General features: G+C 41.7%; 5 protein-coding genes across 5 annotated transcripts; 1 reads left to right on the top strand and 4 right to left on the bottom strand.

The window, feature by feature from the left end:
- Positions 1–195: 195 nt before the first annotated feature.
- IL334_004623 (aspartate-tRNA(Asn) ligase) lies at positions 196–2,625 on the top strand (the record flags this gene model as incomplete). The annotated part of the gene is made up of 10 exons (XM_062936340.1): positions 196–487; positions 624–716; positions 786–913; positions 973–1,062; positions 1,129–1,206; positions 1,269–1,346; positions 1,398–1,557; positions 1,631–1,717; positions 1,842–2,154; positions 2,226–2,625. The coding sequence occupies 10 exons, from the start codon at positions 196–198 to the stop codon at positions 2,623–2,625; spliced, it is 1,719 nt and encodes a 572-aa protein (XP_062792391.1).
- Positions 2,626–2,995: 370 nt separating this feature from the next.
- Positions 2,996–8,815, bottom strand: IL334_004622 (uncharacterized protein; the record flags this gene model as incomplete). The annotated part of the gene is made up of 17 exons (XM_062936339.1): positions 2,996–3,080; positions 3,241–4,017; positions 4,110–4,226; positions 4,296–4,359; positions 4,452–4,668; positions 4,741–4,910; positions 5,063–5,421; positions 5,495–5,595; positions 5,685–5,750; positions 5,831–5,900; positions 5,966–6,039; positions 6,099–6,343; positions 6,407–6,722; positions 6,785–7,011; positions 7,076–7,447; positions 7,531–7,921; positions 8,006–8,815. The coding sequence occupies 17 exons, from the start codon at positions 8,813–8,815 to the stop codon at positions 2,996–2,998; spliced, it is 4,461 nt and encodes a 1,486-aa protein (XP_062792390.1).
- A 628-nt stretch (positions 8,816–9,443) lies between these two features.
- IL334_004621 (uncharacterized protein) lies at positions 9,444–12,501 on the bottom strand (the record flags this gene model as incomplete). Its single annotated transcript, XM_062936338.1, has 12 exons — positions 9,444–9,553; positions 9,631–9,840; positions 9,921–10,476; positions 10,542–10,634; positions 10,690–10,831; positions 10,950–11,125; positions 11,208–11,340; positions 11,472–11,643; positions 11,828–11,923; positions 12,033–12,123; positions 12,308–12,337; positions 12,421–12,501. The coding sequence occupies 12 exons, from the start codon at positions 12,499–12,501 to the stop codon at positions 9,444–9,446; spliced, it is 1,890 nt and encodes a 629-aa protein (XP_062792389.1).
- A 602-nt stretch (positions 12,502–13,103) lies between these two features.
- Positions 13,104–14,764, bottom strand: IL334_004620 (uncharacterized protein; the record flags this gene model as incomplete). The annotated part of the gene is made up of 7 exons (XM_062936337.1): positions 13,104–13,264; positions 13,384–13,446; positions 13,578–13,831; positions 13,905–14,026; positions 14,205–14,433; positions 14,517–14,547; positions 14,707–14,764. 7 exons carry the CDS (start codon positions 14,762–14,764, stop codon positions 13,104–13,106), a joined length of 918 nt encoding a protein of 305 aa, XP_062792388.1.
- A 1,290-nt stretch (positions 14,765–16,054) lies between these two features.
- Positions 16,055–17,215, bottom strand: IL334_004619 (uncharacterized protein; the record flags this gene model as incomplete). The annotated part of the gene is made up of 6 exons (XM_062936336.1): positions 16,055–16,274; positions 16,415–16,485; positions 16,577–16,670; positions 16,834–16,849; positions 16,945–17,032; positions 17,204–17,215. The coding sequence occupies 6 exons, from the start codon at positions 17,213–17,215 to the stop codon at positions 16,055–16,057; spliced, it is 501 nt and encodes a 166-aa protein (XP_062792387.1).
- Between the last annotated feature and the right edge of the window lie 597 nt (positions 17,216–17,812).

Genomic DNA, 17,812 nt, shown 5'->3' with positions numbered 1-17,812 from the left:
ATCTCGCCGCACAGGTTAGCATGACGTGGATATTGGGAGTGGCCAAGCTCACTTACGTAATAGAGTTCACTGACATCGTTAGCCGAAGTTTCAAAGTTGGGAATGACTCGTTAATGACATTACAGAGAATTAAGTGCTATCTATCTTGTGTTTCCCCTTGTCAGTCACATCTATAACAAGAACAAAATATCTAACATGTCGGAGCCAATCCCCACAGAAGCTCAAGCTGCTTCCACTCAAGCTGCACCACCAGCTGCTAGCGGTGAGGAATCAACCGCTCCAGCTCCTACAGAAGGTGATGCTCCCGCTGGTCCATCAAAAGCGGAATTGAAGAGACGAGCTAAAGAAGCTGAGAAAGCCAAGAAAGCAGCTGACAGAGCTGCGAGGGAAGAAGAGGAAAAGAGGAAAAGAGAAGCGAAAGAAGCTGAAGATCATGCCAAGCAAAACTATGGAAAATTACCGTTACATCAAAGTCAAGAAAGGAACGGTAAGTTGATTCACTTGAAATTCGAGCGAAAAGAAGGAGGATATGTGCAATAGCAGTGAAGGCGTCGTTGCGATACGATATGAATGACCAATCAACGGGGAAAAAGGAATTAATAAGCTGCTGGTTGAATGCTTAGGTCGAAAATTCCTCAAATTCTCTGAACTTTCTGAAGAATCTGTTGGTCAACGAGTAGTGTTCCGAGCGAGAATGCACAACTCTCGAGCTCAAGGTAGGTCACCCTTCCTCAGCTATCATCTGGGCTATAAGTTGACTAGCTGATATCTTTGTATGAAAACAGGTGCCAAGATTGTCTTCCTCAATTTCCGACAACAAACTCACACTCTTCAAGGTGTACTTGTCGTTTCTGGTGAAAAGGATGAAAATCAAGTTTCCAAACAAATGCTCAAATACGCTCAGCTTATTCCCGTAAGTGACAGCTTCTTGTCTAACGAATCCGCGAAGGACTAGCTGACGTAATTGCACAGTCTGAATCCATAGTCCTCGTTGAGGGAGTCATCAAATCCGCTGAAGTCAAAAGTTGTACCATCACCAACTACGAGGTTGGCGTTTACAAAGTGAGCACTATCAGCTGGACCGTCTTCAATAATGTAGCTCAGGTCAGCTGACTCTTGTAAACTCAGCTTTTCACTGCTGTCGAAGTCGGAGATCTTCCCTTCTCCATTGACGACGCTTCTCGAGCTGAAGCTGATTTCGAGAGAGTGAGTAGGAATAAGAGATTGATCTTACGATAGTTCAGCTGACAAGTTGTCTCTCGTCATAGGCTGAGAAAGACGAGAACCTTCAGTTTTCTCGAGTATCGCTTGTCACCCGACTCGATAATCGAGTTATGGATTTGAGAGTGAGCTGTCGGCTCCTCATTTTGAGAAATAAACAGCTGACAAAGGGCTAGACTCCATCCAATCAAGCTATTTTCCGAATCCAATCTGCCGTTGGCCAATTATTCCGAGATTATCTTAATTCTCAAGGATTTATCGAAATTCATTCTCCTAAACTTCAAGGTGCCGCTACCGAATCTGGAGCAAGTGTTTTCAAAGTACAATATTTCAACTGTTCGTTGAGCGTCCTGGCTTCCTTTGACATGGAATAATTTTAGCTAATGCGGTATCGCTATGAAATTCATAGCAACTGCTTTCCTCGCTCAATCTCCTCAATTAGCTAAACAAATGGCTATTGCTGGTGACATGGAGAGAGTATACGAGATCGGACCTGGTGAGTGATATCTGATCTTAGCGGTCATACATCTTTTATAACGTCGCTATCATCATCATCTGCCTTCAGGGGAAATTAGGCAAATTTGGAGAATGATACTAATTGAATGCCTATCTTTGCCCAGTTTTCCGAGCGGAAGACTCCAACACTCATCGACATATGACCGAATTCATGGGATTAGATCTCGAGATGGCAATTGAAGAGCATTATCACGAAGTTCTCGATGTTCTCGATTCGATGCTCAAAAACATCTTCTCAGGTCTTAAAGAGAAATACTCACATGAGATTGAAGTGATCAAGAAACAGTTCCCTCATGAAGATTTCCTGTTCTTGGATGAGACTCTCAGATTACCATTCAGCGAAGGTATCAAGATGTTGAAAGAGGCAGGAGCTAAAGGTAGTGACGGAGAGGAGTTGGGTGAATTGGACGATTTGAGGTGAGTTTTCGGTAAAGTGACAGACGCACCCATAATCGTCACTGGCTGATCGCTCGATACCATGTGGTCAGTACTGAGAATGAGAAATTCCTTGGCCGACTCGTTCGTGTGAAATACCAAACGGATTATTTCATTCTTGATAAATTCCCTTTGGCCATTCGACCGTTCTACACTATGCCTGATCCTGTTGATCCGACTTTATCCAATTCGTATGATTTCTTCATGCGTGGAGAAGAGATTCTATCAGGAGCTCAAAGAGTACACGATCCTACTTTCTTAGCTGAAAGGATGAGATCAGTAGGGATCGATCCTGCTACCATGACTGGTTATTTGGATGCATTCAGATTAGGTGCCCCTCCACATGGAGGTGGTGGTATCGGTTTAGAAAGAGTCGTAATGCTTTTCTTGAAATTAGGTAACATCAGAAGAGCAAGTTTGTTCCCTAGAGATCCTAAACGATTGAATCCTTAGAATTTTTTCACAGGTGACAAATGGATGGATTGTTCATTGAGAGTGCGATGGGTTTGTAGATAGAAAAATCATGGCTCATGCATTGATACCGTTTCACAATTGGATTATGAACACACTATACATGCATAGGTAATATAGGGATGTCGAATGATTGTGAAACGTATCAGAAATGCAAGGTATCAGTCAATGAGAGTGTATGTGTTCAGCCTATAGCAAAGCACCATAAAACTATGTGATAATGTACAAAATGTGGATTTCCGAAAAAATACAATAGAATACTGACCCACCCCTTAAAAGCTACTTTCTTCCGTCCTTGGATCGCCAAGAGTAGTCTAGCCGTAATGAGCTATCCAGTCTCTCGTGAGATATCTTACTCGACAGTATATCCAACTAGTTTACTTGGTGTTCTGACACTTTTGATTTTCCCATTTTCGTCAGTCTGCCATTGTACTTCTCTACACGTGTCAAAGACGTCATGAAGTCATCATCAGCTGTCAATTCGCTTCTGAGTGAACGCCAAACCTGAGAGAGGTAGCTGAAAGTCTCTGAGGGATCACAGACATGAGGTTCCACCTCTTCTTAATAAGGGAAAGTCAAATACACGTCAAAACTTACCGTAATTGATTCCTTGATATTTTCCTTTTATGTTTTGGTCTCTCTCCATGTCCACCTGTCGCCCCTGGTACTCCTGAAGTACCGGTAGATGTAGATGTAGCTGTGGTGGGAAGTCCTAGTTGAACATTCAGAGGTATGGGAGGAGGTGGCATTTTCTGTTTATCGATTTCTGATCTTGAATTTTTGGATGTAGAAGTTGAGATTGAGACTGATCGAGATAACGTTGATTTCTGTTGTACGATCCCACCATCTATTGAAGATATGGATCTTATTGTCGATGGTTGTTGACGATCATTATTCGATGTCGATGGATCATTCGCAGTGGTAGAAATAGTAGTAGTATTACTGGAAACGCCATTTTCAGAATACGTTCGCCTCATATTCTTACTTATCCCATTGCCATAAACCAATTCTCCCGCTCTACTCTTTACACCCGAATCATTTCGTTCTCTTGATTTATCAAGTCTCGATAAAGCCAATGGATCAGGTGAATCGTTACCGAATAACAGACCAGGCAGGACTTCTTTTGCTAATTCTCTAACAAGTACAGCGGTATCCTGTCTACTTAACCTGTCTATTATATCTGCTAAACCGAATCTGGAGACCAGAGTAGCTCGATCAGGATGAGCTTCACAAACCACTTTAGTCAGTCGTAATAGGTTCAACTTGATCACTGCTTTTGTAGATTTCTCAAGTGTCTCTGCTAGTCGGGCGTAAAATGGTGGATGTGATATGGAAGACGTCAAAGAAGCCGATAATCGAAGTATTTTGAGGAATCTGAGAAAAGGAAGGAAAGTTTTCAGCTAAGGTCACGCTCGACGTATGCAACCAGAGCATCATTCTTGAAGCTTCGTTAACTGCGAACTCACGGATCCAGAATCCCCTCGAAGGACACGCCGGAAGCTTGGACGAAACATCTGGCCAGGCTGTCCGAGGCTGACTGTTCCAGTAAGACATCTTCAACTCTAGCTGTTTCATCTTGCATCCTTGATTTACACAAGACGTCTACTCGTCAGCGCTCAATCAGCTTGGAGGATTGAAAGATAACAACTTACCAAGTCAAGATGGCATCCAGGGCAGATACTTGCCAATACGGATCTGAAAGTAAGTCGAGGTATACTGGAAAGCAAGGATCAGTCCTGTGCTATCGAGACCAGATAGATCGCCACGTGAAGATCATATACCTAGTAAATGGCTGCAAATTTACTCACGATTCATCCCTTCATATTTCCAAAGTAATCTCCTACTGACCTTACCCGCATTAGCCAGATCACAGAATATCGGTAGAGCGAATCCTTTTAATTGCGATTTCGACTGAACTACTTTCTTCAATAATGGTATTATACCACTTGATGCAGCTTCTTCTTGACGTGATTTGGACAATCTAGTCATTGAATAGATTGTTTGGAATAGGTTTGAACTTATATCCTAGTGGGATTGTAAATAATGTCGTCAGGACAATCAGCGCCGTGAACGCATTTGCGGTGAGAGTTTACTTACAGAAGAATGTACACCTTTCATATTCCTAGCTAAGACTCCCACTAAGACTTCCATGGCATTGGAATTTTGTAAGATCTCAATCAATTGAGGTGAGGTGGAAAGATGCTTGATAGCTTTGATAGCTGTTACCAAAGCTTTTCCGCTCAACAAATCACACGCTTTGAGCAGACCTATATTGTGATAGTGATCAGCATGTGCTGTTCCTCCCTTTCTCCCTCGCAACCTCTGCACAACCCCAGATCAAGCAAATCGCGGTATTACAAACCAGCAATTCCAAGGAGTAAAGTAAACGGTTTTATTTCATAGGCAAACGATCACTCACGGGACATTATACTTCTATTCGCGAAACTGTCTCTTACTCTCTGATCACCTTGAGCCACCTGACAAAATAGTAATAACGTATTAACAGTACGCGAAGAAGCGATTTCCAATTCTTCTTTCATGTCATCAGAATGTTCTTCTTTCACTGCGATGTCATCATCTTTGAGGATCGATAGGATAGCTGTAGACAGTGGATCCAGTATACCTTCTCTAACGAACATCCTTACGAAATCAGGTTTTGGCGTAGGTGACTGTAATTCGAACACTGATGATATACCTTCTAAAGAAGATAGCACGAGAGTTTTATTCAGAGCGTAATCTTCATCTAAAAGCTCAACAAGTATACGGAGTCCTCGACAGCTATTGATGTTACAAGATCAGTCAGATTATGATTGCTGTGAGCAAGTATCCAGGATAGATAGATTTGACATACGAGATGAACATTTGCAAAGTCAATGCTGAGCTAGTGAGCTGCTGGATGAAGGTTGAAGCTTCTAACCTCGTTTCCAGAGAATGCTTCTTCGATGTGAACGGCTAAATTGGATTGCAGGAATCGTCAACAAAGGGATGTGCAGCTGATCATGAGGGGAGACAAGTCGGTGTTCAAAAAGAGAGATACTTACGATGATGACGGGTATCCCACCAATGAGACAGAATGATTCTAGCATCTCTACATCTGAAGTGACGATCTGTGATCATGTCAGCTTTCAGTTTTTTGGCTTCCCGCCCGAAAAAAATCGATTGCAGACATAGCCTACGGGATACTCACCAAGTTGACGATTTTTAATAATCGTACAGCTACGTCTCTACTTAGTCTCGACTCAAGTACCTCGAGGATCCTATCCAACACAAGGTTATGAGCATAATGTAACAATTCTTCTTGAGAGTCTTGCAGTATACTCACGCTAACATTCCATGCTGAGCTACAAAATGAGCTTCCAGACCCATTTCACGGGGTGTATTCTCCAGTAATGACAACTAACATTTCAGGATTTATCGTTAATATCATACTACTTGATGTAAACCATCTGACTCACGAGTTCGTCACAGCCTTGTTTCAATACCATATGTGGGGTATTCGGTGTCAAGCCCGCTACTAGCTTGTTTACATTGGAACATAGTGTAGCTCTCTTATCTCTAAGTAAGATAGCTTCCAGGTCTTCAGTGACGAAATCATCTTCAATCTCGGCAAATGGATCTTGATCGTCATCCAATTCGTCTGATTCCCATGAGATATTTGATCTTCGAGTAAGTTGAAGTGAATGTGGCTGGACTTTTGAGCCTGCAATCATTCGCTATAATCAGTATAAAATAGGTTACGAATTGGGTGGTGCGAGTAACCCACCACTAGCTTGAGAAGGATGTACACCTTCGAATATATCTTCATAATCCTCTTCTTGTTCCATATATTTATTCAACTCTACTGTATTTTCACTAATCTCCGTGCCTCCAGGTGTGGTCGCACCCTTGCTTCTCAATGAATTTTGTCTTGAGGAAGGCGGTGAGCGCACTTGCGACTTAGATGTGGGTGTGGCATTCAGTGTGGTGTGCTTTGATGGCGTTGAAAGGGCTTTTTGGTGTGCTGACGACGGCTGAGGTGATAATGGTATTTTATGTATATCGTCAGGATGCATCAATCCTCTCCTTCCTTGAGATCTCAGCTATTCAAGGACACGATCAGCTTTGGGCTTACGCGGCATATCCGTATACACATTCAACTAACTTTCAGCTTTCTCAATTTACTTTCTAAACCAGATTCATCCTCTCCCAGACCGATATCAGAGTAATCGTCATCATGACTTTTCTGAGTGAAATCTGTGGTAGTTGTTATCGTATTTTGCCCTTTCAACGATAATGAAGAAAGGGGTTTCATAGGTAATACAGGTGATTTAGTAGGTCTCAAGGTCTTTTGATTGATATCTTCGTTTACTGTAGATTCTTCTCGGCGGTCTATGATATGGATCGCTTAGTCAGCGGAATTACCTTCTATGGCGTTGATCAGTGATACACTTACGACCTAATTTTTTGGATAGAGTGATATCTGAAGCGAAATCATCATCCCAACTTTCACCATTACTTTCAGTTTCTTTCGCTCTATTAAGTACATCGCTGACATGTAAATTTTTGCCCAACATACCAGATTGAGGATGAGAAGGTTGCGATTTCAATCCTGAACCTGAGTTTGATCCTGATGCTGACCCGGATTGAGGTAATTGGAATTGAGAAGATATTGATTCACCTGATGATCTTGATGGCAAAGCGAAAAAACCTTGTCCCATGGGAATAGGACCATTTGATTCACCTCTTTGACGTACGTTTGATACCGATTGTTTACGCGGTTGAGGCAGTGGTAATTTCCTCATAGTTGCCATGGCTTTTGGCGAGGCTACACGACCAGAATTTTGTATGTCAGCATCGGCTCATGGACATATCGCATTTCAGGGAAAGTATCAGTAGATTGATACACACCATTTAGAGCTTCATTCCATTCTTGAACTCTTTGAACAGCCTCATCATATACAGTCATAGGTTTCTTGGCTCTAACCGTTCCACCACCCCCTGATCCTGAACTGGATACATTACTTGATCCCGCGTTGTCGCGGTTCTTTTCCTCTTTAGATCGAACGGTATCTTTGCCTCCTGATGATATTCTTTGAGATCCAGCGCGGGAGTGAGGTCTGCTCCCATTACAACTAGCATTACCATTACCAGTAGTCACTGATCTGGGCTGCGAAGGGGGATTGACTGATTCGGTGGATCTCTTGACGCTCATCATCCATGGATGACGAAGTAGCTTTTTCGCTGATACTCGAAGATTTGGATCTTTCTGAAAACAGTGATACAGAAAATCTTTGACGATCTAGGGGTTTGGGGAAGGGTACATGGGAAAAAGTTGTTGAAAGATGAGCGTTCTGCGTGTAGGAACAAAATATAAATCACTCACCGGACTTGCACCATCAGGTATCTTCATACTTTCATCTTGAACGATTCTCCACAGAGCTTGCATTGGAGCTAGATCACCATAAGGAGGTTTACCTTGTAATAATTCAACGACTACACATCCCACTGACCAAATATCACTTGAAGTCGAAGCACCATTTTGTTCAATGACTTCAGGTGCCATCCAGTATGGTGAACCGACTACTTGATTTTCATTTTCTTTCTCTATATTTGAGGTTGAGTTTGAGTTTGAAGTTGAAATCGAGGTTGCATTTGGTGTTGAAATTGAAGTTGAATTTGTTGATGATATGGGTATTGAAGATCTTGAAGAAACGCCAAAATCAGCTAATTTCACAGAACCATCTTTGTTCGTTAATATGTTCGCTCCTTTTATATCACGATGAATGACACCTTGTTCATGTAAATAGATCAATCCTTCCAACACCTGATGTATGTAAACAGCTATCAGACTTTCAGGAAATTTACCGAATTTCTTCAAGATACTTTGCAGTGAACCGTTTTCACAATATTCCAATACGATGAACAGGTTTTCTTTATCTCTTGCGAATCCTTTGTATTTGACTATATTGGGATGATTGAGATTCTTCAATAAATCAATCTCTGACATGATATCATTTAGTGGTGATGATGGTGAATCAGACGATGATGTCGATGATAAAGATAGTAGTGAGATTGATTTTATGGCTACTGTCTCTCCCGTCAGAAAGTTGAGTGCCCTGTAGACCGATCCACTGGCTCCTCTGCCTATCACATCCCCCAGCTGATAATTCGACAGTGCGACGGCGGCGGCCATGTTGCATGCTGAGACTCCGAAGTCGTCGGGTGTGAGCTCAAGTCAGATGAGAGAAGAGGTAGTGGTGATATTTGAACAAGTCGAGAGTCGAAGTGATGACACTGGTAAGCAGTGATAAAAGTACTTTTCTCGTCGTCTTTACTGAGTGACCTCGAATGAAGAAGGAGGAATGAAGGACCGTGCGAATGATGGAGCTCCGAATTACGAGCGGTTTGAAGCGATGAATGATGGGCCAAGGAGTAGCGATGCGATGATGAGAGATGTGTTGGATGTGTCGGATGTCACAGCATCATGTCATGAGGTCCATCGATCAAGCTTACACTGCACTCAATTGTTGTGGTGTGACATGGTCAGGAGTGCAGACTAGAATATGAGGTTGAGAGATGAATGACAGCTGAAACATCATTGAATGGGATGTTACGCTACGACGCGTCCCAAATGGAAAAATCAAACGTGAAAAAGGCATTCACGTGTATTCGAGCGTATAAGAACAAATCTTCACATTAATACTACGAGCACTCAATGCAAAAGGGATGTGTTCTTGGATTGATAAGTGATGATTGCAATGCATGCTAATGTGGCTATTTCCCTCCGTTCATGATGTTCTTTCTCCATGCTATAATGTCTATCAAGACTTGCAGATATTTCCCAAAGCTTGAGCTATAGAAGGGGCGAATCGGAATGCACCTAACGTAGGTCCGAATTTCTCTCCTATCCGCCTGATTGCATTTTCGCATGCTGCGCAAGGATCGAGAGTCAGCTGTCAGATTCGCCATCATGACGGAATGCGCAACGTGATATGAGCGATAACTCACCCCCTCTAGCTATACTCAACTCTGTTCCTACTTCTCTAATGGCACCTTCCCTCCCTTGACCCAGAATACCAGCTTGGTAGCTCAATCTCGCTTCTAACGACATGATCGATGATCGTAATCGGACTATAGCTTCTAGGGAAGCAGGAAGCACTTGCTGAATATATCCATACGTATCTTCTTCTATTGATGCTATAGCCAGAGTGGTCATTACTGCGATTGGCACAAATGGTCAACATCAGCTCATACAAAACAACAATAGAAGGGAAAAAAAGTTCAAATGAACTACTTACTTTCAATTATTCTTTGAGCTAATAACCAATCTTTGGCATTGTTTTTCAGACCTCTTTTAGCCCAATCTTGACCTATCCACTCATAGAAACCCTTTTTCCAACCTCTAGTTTCTTTTAAAACGGTTTCTCCAATCGGGGTAGTTTCGATTTTACCCACTACTTGAGACTGTACTTGTTCGATTTTCGATACGGCTAAATTAGTCACTTCTGTCGCTTTTGCTATGGGTGCCGGAGGTATCGATTTTATAGGTCCATCTAATACTTCTTTCAGCCCGTATGTAGATTGTTTTTTAGTTATAGGTCTGAAGATATCCGCTTGTCTGATCGGGATTGATCTAGGATCTGGCGCATTGGGTCTTGATGGAGTAGACGAGGTTGGTGGTGAATCTTGAGATGGAATAGCCGAAGAGAGCGATACGTTAACTTGTCCTAGTTGGAGTAGAAGTTCTTGCCATAATTCGATGATGAGATTGGGAGATTTGGACACATCGGAGAACAAGGCCTTTCGATGTGAGGGGATGTGAGAGATTCGTAAAAGTTCCATCAATGTAAATTGCTAAGTGATAATTCGATCAGTCCAATAGCTTCATGGTTGATATGTGCTTATCAGCTCGAACTCACTAGGTAATATGGATCTTGAGATTTGAGAGCGGTGATCAGGTATCTTTCAGGTGTCAGAGGTGATTTCTTGTAAAAAGCGTCAAAGTTGAGAGGCTAATAATTTTTCCGTCAGCTGTCCATCGTCTAAACTTTGATTCTGAGAACTGACTTGAGTGACATAAGGCATCATAGCTTTCACCGGTAACTGTAATATTATCAAAGCTACTAGATCCAATACCAGTAGTTGAGGTGCTAACGACCATGCACCAGGAGCTCGCGTGGACGGTCTCGCAAAAGAGCCAATGAATGGTCTGTTCAGTCATAGTCAAATCAGTATCAAATAGTACGATATAGAATGATACAGTATGATTTTGAAGAATATCAAGAAAGCCATTTTTCCTATCAAGTGAATGCAGACAAGTGACGTACCGAAAGAACAAAGCCCATATTCTCCAATTAACCCATTTCCAAACATAGCTTCTTAGTACCAACTTGTAAGCAAAGGGAACGAGGGTTGACCATATGAGCGTTGTGGACAATGAGTTGGAAGTGTCAAAAGTGAGATTATCAAAAATGGAATTTTGGACTGCTCGAGCGAATGGGATCTATCCAAAAAGAAGGATTATCAATCGGTGTTTCAGCGTTATGATTTGATGCGCTTTCGTACTACGAGTTGAATGGACTAACCTTCTTTTGCGGCCAAGTAGGTCTCAATTTATCACCGACACCGAAGATATCTTTGCTTCCCAAGAAAAGGAAGAGGATCAAATTGGACGAACATAGGACGATCCTTCTTTCGTTTAAAGCGAGTTTATTTCGACTAATTTGAGTACGATCTTTTGCATCAGCTGGCTGACTGAGTGACTGAGTGACACGGGTATTGTCTTCTTCATGAAAATTGGGAACAACCTTGTTCCCGCCGAGCGATTCAGAGGATGAGGTGTCACTCACGTAGTAGGATTGAAAAGAGCTAGTTTGTCAGTGCCGACTAGGGTACACCATACGTTCGAAATAGTCAAGCTGTAAACTGCATAAGTGAATAAGAGTGTGATGGATCTTTCGTTCCATATTGAAGATATGATAAGACCTGATATCGTTGATCGAGGGATAGGTTTTGGTGGTTCTAATATAGCATATACAGAATTTGGGGTAAGCAGTGTACTTTACTGACTATCGAGTGATACTATATGAAGTCGGGAGTGAATGATTGGGTGGGCATCAAAGGATGGATGCGTAGAGATGTTATACCAAATTCGAGCCATCCAGATAGTAGTGATCACTCTATAATGATGGTTCTGAGCACTCACGGGTAATATACGATTTCCTAACCCTCAGCAATAGAGCTAGAGATACGAAAACAGGTAATGAAAACAGAATGGCCAAAGGTATTTTACCAAATGATCCTGTAAAACAATAAAACCATAGCACATGTCACATTAGCGATCTTTCAGATCTAATACATAATACAGTGAACCGTGTTATTCTTTTTGTTGCAATGAATCTCTAACTCACCTGTGTATAAGAATATAGATGATGATAATATTGACGTTATCCATATTCCTGATCTCCATGCGAATGATATATATCTTTTTGACAGGAATGCCTAATGGTAATTTGTTTCCAATCGGATTCGAATCAGATTAGCTATATAGTCGCAATGATTCGATATGTCTAAATGACTATTCTCTGTTACGAGTTTTTCGAAGAAAGACACAGTATCTCATATAGGTATATATGATACTCTCCCTGGTGTCGGTAAAGACAGTTCAGAAAGCAAGTCGACTCACCCTATATTGTTTTTCAATCTTCACCAAAGGCTAATCAAGAGTGTGCAATGAGTTGTGAGCTGATTTTGATAACACTCTTGTACAATTAGGTTCAGAAATGAAAATGAGCTTACTGAGACGGGCGCTGATGTCGTTCTGGAAGGTGCATTGGTAGAATCTCGTTGTGGTAGTGGCTGAGCTTGGATTAACGACATTTTAGGGCGATATGCGAATGAAGGAGAACCTTTTGGTGTCTTATGTTTTCTGTTTGGTGTTTTGTGTTTTGTGTCTTGTGTTCGTGGGGAGTATCGTGCAGGTTTTAACTTTCTCGGATTGAATTCTATGTCATTATCTATCGTTGTATCCTGGGGCTATGTGTTCCGCTTTCCGCTATGGGTACTTGCTTGGAAGCAAGTAGGAGAAGCTATGAGCAATGACAAGTGGGAAATGAGGCAACTTGTGCCAGAAGGTAAAATCAATGAAAATGTCCATTTACGCGTGTTTGGAACAGACACGGTGAAGTGGCAGTTCAAGTCATATCGAGAGCACTGATTGTATCTCTATGGATGCATGTGTGATGATTATCATTCTACTATCTATACGAGTCATGAGATGTGATGCTATCTCTAATTGGAAATGGTGTTGAATTATGACTATAAAAAGGATAATGCTAGATGGAAGTTGAAGTTGTATTATATTTGATTCGTATAAGAGCGAGATCCCCTTGTCTGTCTGTTCCTCTAGACCCCAACGAGATTAACGATCTCCGTTGATTCAGTGATGTCTTGTGTACAACCGTCACTGGAGAATATACGTCCTATTGAGCAACAGAAGCATGTCCATTCTGTTTATGTTTATGTTTCGAGTCGATCTTGAGCTTCTTTTGTTGAGCAGAAGATACGGGATAAACAACTGGGAAAATATCTTTTTCGTTGAACGTATATGCGTCTGGAGATACTTTTATACAGAGGTGCAGTACTGGATGGAGGGTTAGGGGTGGAGAAAGAACGTCAGCTCAATGTCGCAGTCATGTGTATTGTAGATACCTCGCGAGAGGTATTGGAATAGATAGAAACGATGGAGCAAGGATGACTCACATATCGATGCAGTGAAAATCAGGAACGATCCATATCCAGTCATCAAATGCCAATATGCGTGGCCTGGTTTTTTTTTTGTTTTTTTTTTCGATTTTTCGATAGAAGACAAAAGAGTATATAGGTAATCAGTGATCAGTGGTCAGTGATTAGTCATCATAACTTATGCTTTAAATACCAAGATACGAATAATTCACCTTCAACGAAAATACCTAGAGGACCTAAAAAACTCCTTATTTCCCTCAAATAAGTACAAAACAAATTATCGACATTCCAAATGGCGAAACCGACGGCAAAAGTGATCACGCCCCATGTCATTGTGTTACCGATTTTCGCCTTTGAAGGATGGTTTGAAGGTAATTGATAGATCAGATAACTCGTTCTGAACGTGGTTGATATGAGGATTATAGCGAATGCTATTTGATGATATACTGGATTTGGCAGGTATATACTATATTTCGATGAAGGGTTAATTTATATTTGGAACTTGGAGGATGTAAAACAGAAAACAGAAAATCACTCACTAGGAAATAGTAACGAATATATCCCATGAAATCATTATGGCAGCACCTATGATCCCGAATCTCCAGTCCATTCCTGGTGAAGTTTCCAATATGAGATAAGCGGCGTATGAGACGACGTATATCTGCCGGGGGGGTTTAATGGTTCATCAGCCTTCCGATCTGAATCGTCATTTGCTCGAGCTCGACTGTATCGATATGACCGTCTTCTTTTCCATATTCGCACTTGTCCATTCGTCGAGGAGATATGAGGTGGTTGTAAACCGCCCCCTGCCCACCCCCTTCCCAAAGGCAGAAACTCACCATGGGCAGCTCGTCCATCAACTGCCATTCCCACCTCAGACTCATATGAAAGCCGAAACTCCCAATCCCAATTAAACTTAAGCCCAAATAACAAAAAGCGAATCTTGTCGGTAAACCATTTTTGATCACTGATAAACAGCCATATAAACCTAGTAGTATACTGGGTAGATTCGTTAATGTATTTATCGTTTCTGCTATATAGGGTGTATGGACGTAGTTGTTTTCGCACCTAAACAAAAAAAGTTATATATGATCAGTGAGTGAATTCAAAATTTTGTAACAAATATATACAGTAAAAGACAAGACACATACCAATCTATAGTACTGGTATGTTCACCCCAGACTGGACAACGAACAGCACAAAGATCAGCTCCATCATCAATATCATCATCAACATCAACATCAACAGATCAATCTCTCTCTACACCTCAGACCGCGGCCCTCTTCGAGATATTCCACCAGTCCCAGCTATCCTCCACCTGATTCGAAAACACGGACTTACATCCGTGATTCACTTGATCCCCTCTTAGCGTATCGAACGCCCCATCAAAAGCTCCCATCGTTGAAGACTTGCAACTTTTCACCAATGCTATATGTGTTCAATCTTATGTGTTCAATCTTCTTCCACTCTTTCCCGTGTGTGAGGCCTTAATAGTTTATATTGAATATCTCTTTTGTTCTCGGTGCTTGGTCAAAGCTTTGAAATTCCAGTAAATGGGAGATGACGTAATCCGATATTCTGATATATGATTTATGTTTATTTATATACAATAAAATTATCCTTTACCAAGCCGAAGAAAGAGTTTTAGATGAGATGATGATGGCTATTATTGTTAGGTGAATATGTATCGTGCACAGAAGAAGAAGAAGAAGGAGAAGGAGAAGGAGAAGGAGAAAAGAGATCAAAGAAGAACAGAGTGATATGGGTATATGTGGTCTTATGTTTTAAAAAGAAAGGATACACAGTTGGAGTGTCCAATAGTAGTAACATGCCATTATAAATATGATTGGTACTGGACGCTGACTAAAACAAAGTGTCCCCTCCATTCCTATTCGGCCAACAATTTTGGACATTTTTAACGCGAAAATGACAAAAATAACACCCACGTAGTCTGCCAATTGGGAATTAATAGATATTGGGAATGGGAATACGAGGTTCCGGGATAACATCAAATGAAAAGGTGAGCGCCAAAAGTGCCTTGAAATCCCCCCCCCCCTCCCCCCCCCCCCCCCCTCCCCCCCCCTTCCATATGGGAAACATATCATGGACGATCATATCCTGAAAACACAAGTTATATACCCTTTGGTGAATATCATTTCAACCGTCGGTCATGGAGATCAACGGACAATAACGAACAAATCCCATGAATCGTTTCTACGTAAGCATTACAAGTCATACATATGTACGTAGACTGAAGTGACAGATGACCAAGGAACAGGGAAAAACACCAGATGCTATGACAACATCCAGTATCCGGTCAACATTATAAGTGTATTCATGTGATTCTGTATCTAAAAGGCTTTGGTCTGGTTCGGTTCGATTCGATTTGCAAGCTATTGAAAAAGGAATAGCTATATTTGAATATATATTATTTGAATATATATATATATTATAATGATATTATGCCTTTTAGATTATTTGTAACATTTTTCTCCTTGTCATCCTCCTCCTCCTCCTCCTATTGTTTGTTATATATCGCGAGAGATAGATAAACAACATTCGGGAGATTCGCCTAAACTCATCTTTATCAACTACCACAGCAATGTCCGTTTCAACTTTCTTCCTTCATTTTGGTTTATATACACCATCTGGCGCTCTTCTTTGCTATTGAATAAGACTATTGAATAGATTAAGCCAGTTCACCACTTAATCTATCACCTCGTCTGACGGCACCAATACCGATGAACAAGATTGCACCGAAACCAAGGGAGATCAAGATGGTTTCAATCCAACCGAAAGCTTCGGCGGAAACGTTTTGTGAACAATAAGTTAAAGTGGACGATCCACATCTTTGTCCACCTCCCAGAGCGGCTGTGAAAGATGCTGTGGAAGCGAGCCAGAATAACCAGCTGTGATAATCCAAAAGGTACAATCAGCTCATGGATGAATAGATCGTGATCGAATAGGATAGAGCGAGGGCACTGAGGATACAGGACACTATGGCACTGACCCCCAAATGTTCACTCTCATGGATGAAACGAGTACTCACGTTAACGCCAACCAAGCTAAATGACTGGCAATAGAAGCTACGAAACTCATGGAAGCAGTGAAGAAAGCGGCCTATCGAAATCGAAAGGAAAAACGAGTCAGCTAATCCACTCTAACGATCAAGACAAGGCCACTTGGGGTGCAAGACCAAAGGGAGACTTACAATGTACGCAGCAGAAAAGAAGACCGTCCACCATGAAACGAACACCAAGAACTTGAGTCTATCTCGGATAGAGTGGTTGGGGTAGCTGTCATTGCTGCGAGACGAAAAAGGATTAGCCCATGTCGTATGATGTAGGAAGTGTAAAGAAGGAAAGGAAAGGCGAGTGATAGGATTGAGCATAAGGTGTCGATCGGGATTTGAAATGATAAATAGTAACAGCCCAAAGAGCGAACCGCCATCAGCTCTGGAATACTCACTTGTTGTATTTAGAGACTGTATATGCAAATGAAGAGATTTAGATGATCAGCCATAAAATCATCTCTAATAGTCGGACACTACCTCGATAGCATTAAGAATCAATAACTCACCAAGCCAAGCGGTGATACAACCTTCGATGAAAGCGAAGAAGAGTAATAAACCGAAGAAGATGGGATGTCCTCTTTTGATGTGAGCGGACTATGGCGGTTGATTTGTGTTTGTGGTCACAAGGAGATCGGAAGGCGGGGACGAGTACGATGCGCAGGTGAAGGTTTGCATATGAAAGTAAGCGGAATGATCTCGCTCTAGGTGGCAATATTCATTTTGGGGTCGGGGGTCGGGGGATGGGGGCCAGGGGATATGACTTACAGTGTCAACCATTGTGATGTGATATTTGATGCTAGATTATACGGTTGTTTGTATTGTGTTTATAGTGAGGTTTGTGATGAGATTGCAGTAGAGAGTGATGAGATTGCAGTAGAGAGTGATGAAGTGATAAGAATGAATGTGAATGAATGAATCAGAACGAGAGAGAGAGAGAGAGAGAGAGAGAGAGTAAGACTCCACTGATGATCCCATAAGGAGTAACTTGGTTGTTTGTCGATGTAAACCCTGTAATTTTCATCTTTTCTTGTTGATAATTGTTAATTGTAAAATGAAAAGGGCGGGACGGAACGACGTCATCATTCCAAAATAATGACAAAACCCATACGTGGGAGATTTACGTAATCCCGTTCCGTAGCGTCTAAAATGAATGAATGATGAATGATGAGGCATTCCTCAATGTTCAGTGTGAGGACTACCCTACACCCTACACTGTTCACTGCTCACTGCTCACTGCTCACTGCTCACTGCTCGAGACAGAGACAGAGACAGACACAGACATAGAGAATACGTGTATGAATATGTGTATGACTGCAACTGGAAGTGGAACTGCGACTGACTTTATCCCGTCAATTCAGGCTATACCGCGGAATG

This window comes from Kwoniella shivajii, chromosome 6 (genome assembly GCF_035658355.1).
Source record: "Kwoniella shivajii chromosome 6, complete sequence".
NCBI classification, from domain to species: domain Eukaryota; kingdom Fungi; phylum Basidiomycota; class Tremellomycetes; order Tremellales; family Cryptococcaceae; genus Kwoniella; species Kwoniella shivajii.
Note: the sequence above shows the minus strand (reverse complement) of the source record. Positions and strands in the feature narration are given on the sequence as shown.